The 9,289-nt window shown below is 43.7% G+C and overlaps 1 protein-coding gene across 1 annotated transcript; it reads left to right on the top strand.

Annotated features, from left to right (window-relative positions):
* Positions 1 to 2,934: 2,934 nt before the first annotated feature.
* On the top strand, positions 2,935 to 3,885 carry LOC306753263 (odorant receptor 131-2-like; the record flags this gene model as incomplete). The annotated part of the gene is made up of 1 exon (XM_079237130.1): positions 2,935 to 3,885. The coding sequence occupies one exon, from the start codon at positions 2,935 to 2,937 to the stop codon at positions 3,883 to 3,885; it is 951 nt and encodes a 316-aa protein (XP_079093256.1).
* Between the last annotated feature and the right edge of the window lie 5,404 nt (positions 3,886 to 9,289).

The following is a 9,289-nucleotide window of genomic DNA, read 5'->3' as shown; positions in this document are numbered from 1 at the left end:
CTGTCCAGCAGCTTTGGTTCGCAGGCCGTCTTTCATTTATTTATTCAATAGCCATCTTCAGTCAAACATAACTGAAAACATTCTAGATATTTGGGCTTTTGGGAACCAGTAGTCAGTCCATCTTTTGATGCAGTCTACAAAGAGTTAGAGCCTTAGGTTGCAGAGCCTTTCTGCGATGTTATTGTACAGGATCTTCTGCATGAGTAACAAGTTATGAAGACATATGCCCAGAATTCCCTAAAAAGGACGTACAAAACCTATAGCTTAAAGTTTAATTACCAAACCCTACCAAAGCAGCATTTCACTTGAAGGCTTTGTGTACCCTTATGTACCTTTTTCTCAGAATAACACACATGCTTTGCATCACTTCGGAGCGTAAACCGAACTCTGCACGACTGTTTGTTGTCTCGGGCCAAGACAGCAGAGAGGTTGGTATCTGGTTCAGCCCGGCTTTAGGCTTGGAGAACAGTTTTCACAATAAAACAACGTAAAGTCAGCTTTACATTATTTACATAATATGTATACATTTATTTACTACTTCCTATTTGTGAATGAATATGAGTTCAGCCTTTTAATTTAACTTCTGAGAACAGACATTGAAGATTGAAGTTTGCTCCAATTACTTACTTTGGACTTGTTAGCCACTCAAGGCAATAATCGTATAAATATTTAATGAAGACGGGACGAGTAAGGGTTTGGATATTTAATGTGTCTAAATTAGTCATCAAGGGAATGGGTTCGCTGTGGGGATTTCTCTCTGTGATACCTCAGAGTAATTCACCAAACTAAAGACAATAGTTTCATCACAACAACATACTATTGGATTATGTGGAAAAGTTATCAGAAGTCAAACTTTTACTGACGTGCAACTTCGCCGCCTATCCACGTTCCCCCCAACTCCTGACAGCGATCTTCGAACTATTCCAAAGATCCCGACTCAGCATCTTAGGGACGTCGTCCTTCCCCGACGCCGCTCTCCCAACTGGTCGAGATCCAGACGGCCGAAACCAACGCGACCCTTCTCCTTCATGCCGACTCTCCGATGGGCCCCACACATCCCACATTTCCGTGTCGACAGTCTACCAGCCAAAGAACACACTCATCCAGTGCAACATCCACTTCCCGCAGTTCACCTACTCCTTCTCTCTGTACCGCAATGTCATCTGCACTGCCCTCCCTGACCGCAGGCCCGAGCTGGGCGATTACTTAACTTTGATCCTCGACCTTGCCGTGTGGTTCGGTAGCAACGCGTTCTACACATACCACATGTATGCTGCTGTGTGCAGCAGTTCAACCAGGGCCCGTGCTGGGTAACACTCAACCCAAAATTAGACTGCAAAGTCTTCGCAGCTCTACCTTCCCTCAACTGCAAGCTGTGTGCACCATCCCATCCGGCCGCCAGTCTCCCTTCACAGACTAAACATTAGAGTCCATGTTCCTGCTGCTTTCTTCGACTTCCTGCGCTGCTCGGAGTTCACCGTCCCAAGTTCTTACCACTGTTCCACCACCACTTCTGCCATATTTTACACAGATACGGAATACCCCCGTAGTCGTACTCTGGCCATTCATTCCACATCGGTGCCGCCTCATCCAGGTCCCCTCTACCCTCCTCTTTCTTTCTCATCCACTACCCCATTCCTTCACTTCCTCCCTCAACCCCCATCCCTACATCCCTTCTGCCCTTGAACCTCATCCATATACCCCATCCTCCCTCGACCCCATCCCTACAGCCCTTCCTCCCTCGAATCCTATCCCTACATCTCCTTGAACCCCATCCCTACATCCCTTCCTCCCTCGACCCTCGACACCCATCCCTTTCTCCCATGACCCCATCCCTACACCCCTTCCTCCCTCAACCCACATCCCTACATCTCTTCCTCACTTGACCCCCATCCCTACATCTTTTCCTCCCATAACCCCATCCTTACAAACCTTCCTCCCTTGACACCAGCCCTACACCCCTCCTCCCTCAAACCCCATCCCTACATCCCTTCCTCCCTTGACCCCTATCCCCACATCCCTTCCTCCCTTGACCTCTATCCCCACATCCCTTGACCCCTATCCCCACATCCCTTCCTACCTTGACCTCTATCCCCACATCCCTTGACACCTATCCCCACATCCATTGACCCCCATCCCCACATCCCTTCCTCCCTTGATCCCTACATGCCTACATTTATTTCTTGCTCAGTTACCTTAATGTACCTGCAACTGTTGTTGGCCGACTCAACATAATTGCCTTTCTATTCTTTGGTAATGTTGGGCCTGAATTCTGTCCATTATTAAAACAGCACTCTACGTTTGTCTTGCAAACCAATAGGTATTTAGATTCTAAGCATTGCTGGCTTCATGAGCACATCTCATGTGTTTGTCCATTACAAAGGACAGGGACACAAGTTCTGTCATGTTCAAGATAATTGTGCCTTCATTCAGGTCACACATTATCATATACAGGGCTTTTTCCACTTCTGTAGTGCAATTTTTGGTTCAAACTAATATTTAAAGCCAATGCCAACATGTCTATATTTACCATGATAAAAAAACAAAAAACAATGCTGCACTTCCTTAAAGTTCACGTCTATCATTTTGGATAAATGCTGTTGTCATGGTCATTAAGGAATGCATGAGGGGGTAGAGGACTTACATCACCAGGTAATATATATATAAACAAATGTGATAGTATCAAATGAAGTGGGCTGTGAGGACTGAGCTCACGTGCAACCCTTTCACCCAATGTGGAACTGCTTGCATGGAAACAGACATGGCTTCTAGCCCAACTGTCTGCACAGGATGTCTTTTTGTTTTGTGAACTAACTCTGCATCCCGACCTTCGAACTGAATGGATGGACACAAACTGAACACGGTTATTGTGCTTTTGGGCTCCAATGGCGTCACCAGGTTTATATATTTGATTTAATGAAATGCTTCTCTATGATGTTATCTGTAAATCAGTCTCAAACAAACAGCACTGCTGGTCTGCAGTATCAGGGGTTACTGGAAAAGGTGATCCTGACCACTCTGACAACATTATCATGCTGTGTGTTTCTCTTCATTAACATCACCATGCTGTTCACCTTGAGGAGTAAAGCGGTGTTTCGTGAGACCTCCCGTTACGTTCTCCTGTTTAACCTCCTCTGTGCAGACACCATGCAGATGGCACTGAGTCAGTTACTGTACCTACTGGCTATTTCTATAATAAGGCTGACGTATCCTGTATGTGGCGTTCTCGCCATGCTCACTGATCTAATGAATGAAATCTCCCCTCTCACACTGGTGGTGATGTCTCTGGAGAGATATGTGGCTGTGTGCTTCCCACTGAGGCACACGGCCATCATCACCATGAAGAACACAGCAGTGGCTGTCGTTGCTGTTTGGACCTTCAGTTCCCTGAATATCCTCATACGAGTTATTCTGCTGTTAGATTTCCCATTTAAAGACCTGGAGAGTCTGCAGATGAAAGATTTTTGCAGTGACATATCTATGTTTCTTGGGCCAATGTCTGGTGTTTATGATACAGCCTACACTTATTTTCTGTTTCTGTCAGCGAGTGTTGTGGTCACGTCCACCTACATCGGTGTGATGATAGCAGCCAGGTCCGCCTCCACAGACACAGCTTCAGCCCAAAAGGCTCGTAACACACTGCTGCTGCATCTGGTGCAGCTGGGCCTCAGTCTGTCCTCCACGATTTACAACCCCATCCTCATCGCTCTTTACAGAATTGTAACGAGGATAGTATTTGTGCGCGTCCAGAATGTTTTGTATGTGTGTATTTTCATCTTTCCCAGATGTCTGTGTTCTCTCATCTATGGAATCAGAGACAAGACCATCAGACTTGTGCTCCTAAACAACCTTTGCTGTCAGTGGAGACGCTCACGTTTACTATGATGCATCTGCCTGTAATAGACCTTTTATTCTATTGTTGTTTGAGAGATGTAAAAAAACTCACTCATATTACCTGTATGTGCATATTTGAGCAATAAAGGGGATTCTGAAAATGTTAACAGAGTATAATAGTGAGCCTGGAATTATTGTTGCCATTGTACAGTCATGTCTATCTGTCTCACGGTAACGATGTCATCGCCCTGCAACAGTAGCTTGCTAAACCACTACATCTCCCTTGATTTGAAAAAGATGGACGATACAAAATGAAATCACACACACACACACACACACAACACAGGTGGTGAGGCATTTCCTACAGAACCCTCAACCTTTTCTTGCATAGATCAAAAGAAACATTAAACATAAAAAATAAAATGGAAATGATCGGGCTGTGATCCACACGACTGATGGAGGTGCTCTGCATTATTATTATTTGTATTCTAGACCAGCTTTAGCCTTTAAAATAGTTATTATTAAAGCCATGGAGGGGGGAAATAAATCATTACACTATTGCAATATTATTGAAAAATACAACTTTCAGTATTTTCTGTTCATGACCAATGTTTGTTTATTATATATTTATTATATATCTAAAAAATATGGTTTTGCTCCCCAGCTCTTAAACAATGTATTCTAACAGCTTTAAATAAGACATCAACAAGGGAAGATTGTAAATATATTGCCCCACAAAGTGTGCTCAAACTAATAGTTCAGTGGAATGACTTCCCTATAATAATTAAAGTGAGAAATAATTAAAAACGGTCATGTTGTATTTCTTTCCGTCTCCCCACGACAGGCCCTTCTGGAGCTTTCTAACTCCAGAGATAACTCCAAGTTCCAATTAATATACGGTACATATACCATTATCATAATGTACATTTGTGCTTTGAATATTAATAAAAAACGGTAATAAGTCAGACACGTTCCCGGTGGGTGTTGGCCTCCATCACGGCTGCCCTTTATCACCGGTCCTGTTCGTGACTTTCACAGGCCAGCGGCTAAATGAGTTTCCTCTGTAGGGTGGCCGGGCTCAGCCTTAGAGAGAGAGTAAGGAGATGAGTTTCCTATGTAGGGCTCAGCCTTAGAGATAGAGTAAGGAGATGAGTTTCCTATGTAGGGCTCAGCCTTAGATATAGAGTAAGGAGATGAGTTTCATCTGTAGGGCTCAGCCTTAGAGATAGAGTAAGGAGATGAGTTTCATCTGTAGGGCTCAGCCTTAGAGATAGAGTAAGGAGATGAGTTTCCTATGTAGGACTCAGCCTTAGAGATAGAGTAAGGAGATGAGTTTCATCTGTAGGGCTCAGCCGTAGAGATAGAGTAAGGAGATGAGTTTCATCTGTAGGGCTCAGCCCTAGAGATAGAGTAAGGAGCTCGGACATCAGGAGGGAGCTTGGAGTTGAGCCGCTGCTCCTTCGTGTCGAAAGGTCAGCTGAGGTGGTTCGGGCATCTAGTCAGGATGCCTCCTGGACACCTCCATTAGAGGTTTTCGGGCACGTCCAACTGGTAGGAGACCCCGGGGAAGACCGAGGACACGCTGGAGGGATTATATCTCCAGGCTGGCCTTGGAACGACTCGAGATCCCCTGGAATGAGCTGTAAAGTGTTGTGGGTGAGTGGGAAGACTGGGTCGGTCTGCTGAACCTGCTGCCACCGTGACCCGACCCAGATAAGCAGCTGATAATGGATGGATGGATGGAATTAATCAAAAATATCCAACAATAAGGAAATAAGGTCCTCTTGTCAACCAGGCCGAGGAGCTGCTATCACCCAACTATCGCACTAATATTTGAAGTGTAATTAAAACATTTCAACAGATGAACAAAAACTGGAAAACATTTTACATTTAAAATGACACTAAATAAATAAAAACGTAAAGACATGAAAGTGTTTAAAAAAGTGAAAGAACACACACTTGAATAAAGATGAGAAAAATGCTCCATATCAGTGGGTCTTCTTGGGAAGACTACAAGAAGCTGTTGATGTTCTTTAGTGCAAATGGATGATTGACCATATGTTCAATTAATCATCAAATCTGTGGCCGTATGTGGCCTCGGAGCAGCACTATCAACTGACCTAATACAAAACCAAAATGTGGAGTGATGATGAACTGGGAATGTCGAGCTGATGTCCAAGAATCTTTCATGCTTATCGCGTTGATAATCCATTGTTGAAGCTCTATTGTCAAAGCAGTTGCAAGGAGTTGTGGTTGGAAGGTGTGGCAGCAACCTAGGAACCCTTTGGTGTAAACCAGCAGTGAAGGAGGCTTTTCAGGCTTGCTTGGCCAATGGGGTCTCCGGAAATAGCAAACATGTACCAGTTGGCCTGAAGGGCTATGAATGTGGCAATCACCAAAGAAAAAACCTATGAATGGAACTTTGAAGAAGGACTTTCAGAAGTTCTGGTAAACCGTCAAGACGACTGAGAAAGGGAAAGCAGGGCTTCACTCAGGCTGTATTCAGCATGGAAAGAGAACAGACTTGGACTGAAGATATTGTTGAGAGGTGGAAAGAGCACTTTGAGGAACTCCTGAACCCAATTATCGAGCTAACAAGCGTTTACTTGAGAGTCCTGGACTGATTGTGGAATCTCAGATCCAGGAGGAGTGTCCTCCCCCTGCCGCTCGGCCATTGTTAGCAAGGTAACGCTGTCATATATATACTTTATATATATATATATATATATATATATATATATATATATATATATATATATATATATATATATATACTAAAACAAAGTAAAATGGAATTAAATAAATAAATGGAAATTAAATAAATAAATAAAAATAAGTAATACATTCCCCCCCATCGTGATCCTTGGACTATTCTAAAGATCTCGACTCCGCCGTCTTAGGGAAATCGTGCTTCCGCGACAGCGTTCTCCAAACCGGTCGCGATCCAGAGGACAAAACCAACACGACCCTTCTCCTTCATGCCGACTCTCCGATGGGCCCCACATTTCCGAGTGGACAGTCTACCAGCCAAAGAACACACTCATCCAGCGCAACACCCCCTTCCACAAGTTAAACTACTCCTTCTCTCTGTACCGCAATGTCATCTGCACTGCCCTCCCCGACCGCAGGCCCGAGCTGGACGATTACTTAACTTTGATCCTCGACCTTGCCTTGTGGTTCGGCAGCAATGGGTTCATATCACATACATGACATTTGGGATTTTTTTTATTTATTTAATAGCCTTTATTTTACCAGGTCGGTCCCGTTGAGATAAAATTATCTCTTTTCCAAGGGAAGCCTGGCCAAGATAGCAGCATAGACAAAGTTTTAACATACACAAGACACACAGAAATCACATAAAACAGATAAAAGACATTAAAAGATAAAGCAACAGGACTAAAACTCCGGATTTATACCAAAACAAGAACAAGTGCAGTATGAAGCCGCTCTAATTTCCCTCACATGAGTCTTAAAAGTTTCGAGGTTGATAAGCTCCTTCAACTTTAAAGTTTTTTGCAATGCGTTCCAAGCAGCAGGTGCAGCGAACTTAAAACAGTGCTTACCAAATTCAGAATGAACTTTGGGTATAATTAATAAATAAAACTCATTGGAACGTAAGCAGTAATTGCTCTGGTATTTAGAGATGTAGTTGCATAAATAGTGGGGGAGCAGACCCAAGATAGCTTTATAAATAAAAATATGCCAGTGTAAAAGGCGGCGTGCTGCCAGAGATGGCCACTCAACTCGAGCATATAAGATGCAGTGGTGAGTGAGGGCTTTACAATCAGTGACAAACCTTAAGGCACCATGATATACAGTGTATATATATAGCTGGGGCATTCATATATAAGAGATCACTGTAATCAAGTACAGGGAGGAAAGTGGTAGCAACCAATTTTTTTCTGGTAAAAAAAGAAAAATAAGATTTGTGACGGAAAAAGAATCCCAGTTTCACTCTTAATTTTTTTACCAGATTTTCTACATGTGGTTTAAAAGAAAGTCGATCATCAATTAAAATGCCGAGATACTTGTAACAATTCACAAGTTCAATTTCATACCCTGACATTGGGGAAGTGATGAGGGGAGGGGGGATTTCACCCAAATAGTAGCAAGAAAGAAAAGGTGGCGGCCGAAAAGAGCAAGTGACAGCATGTAACCTTAATGTCAGTATGTATCCCCCATGTCAACTTAAGTTATTTTAATGAACAAATCTATTATACATCAGATCCTGGTCCTAGTCCTGGGGGGGGGTCCACACCATATAGGTCTACACAGGAAAGGGGTCTCAAGGTCTGGGTACAAGTCCTGGTCCTGGGGGGGTCAACACCATACTGGTCTACCCAGGAAAGGAGTCTTGAGGTCTGGGTACAGGTCCTGGGGGGGGGTCCACGTCATACAGGTCTACCCAGGAAAAGGGTCTTGAGGTCTGGGCACAAGTCCTGGTTCTGGGGGGGTCCACATCATACTTGTCTACCCAGGAAAAGAGTCTCGTGGTCTGGGTACAGGTCCTTGGGGGGTACACATCATACAGGTCTACCCAGGAAAAGGGTATTGTGGTCTGGGTACAAGTGCTGGTGCTGGTGGGGTCTACATCATACAGGTCTACCCAGGAAAAGGGTATTGTGGTCTGAGTACAAGTCAGTGACAATTGGGGATCAGTGACTGACCCTTGGGGAACACAGACCAGTAACCCTGACAGTCACTCAGCATTTTTAATTATATCACATGTTTTGACCCAGGTGTCAGTGCAGTCACCTAAAAGTCGACACCCAATTGTCACCGCATTGACATGCTGGTGCTTACCTGACATGTCAGTTTGAAAGTCAACGGCAACTGACTGACAATAGGGTCACATTCGCTAACTCCCTCAACCTTCAGCCCTACATCCCTTCCTCCCTAGACCCCATCCCTACATCCCTACATTTATTTCTTGCTCAGTTACCTTAATTGCCTTCATTCAGGTCACAAATTATCATATACAGGCCTTTTTTCACTTCTGTAGTGCAAGTTTTGGTTCAAACTAATATTTAAAGCCATATGCCAACATGTCTATATTTACCATGATAAAAAACTAAAAACAATGCTACACTTCTTTAATGTTCACGTCTATCATTTTGGATAGATGCTGTTGTCATGGTCATTAAGGAATGCATGAGGGGGTAGAGGAGTTACATCACCAGTTGATATATATAAAAACCCATGTGATAGCATCAAATTAAGTGAGGACTGAGCTCACGTGCAACCCTTTCACCCAATGTGGAACTGCTTGCATGGAAACAGACATGGCTTCTAGCCCAACTGTCTGCACAGGATGTCTTTTTGCTTTGTGAACTAACTCTGCATCCCGACCATCGAACTGAATGGACGGACACAAACTGAACACGGTTATTGTGCTTTTGGGCTCCAATGGCGTCAACAGGTTTATATATTTGATTTTATGAAATGCTTCTCTATG

This window comes from Taurulus bubalis (genome assembly GCF_910589615.1).
Source record: "Taurulus bubalis genome assembly, chromosome: 2".
NCBI lineage: Eukaryota > Metazoa > Chordata > Actinopteri > Perciformes > Cottidae > Taurulus > Taurulus bubalis.
Note: the sequence above shows the minus strand (reverse complement) of the source record. Positions and strands in the feature narration are given on the sequence as shown.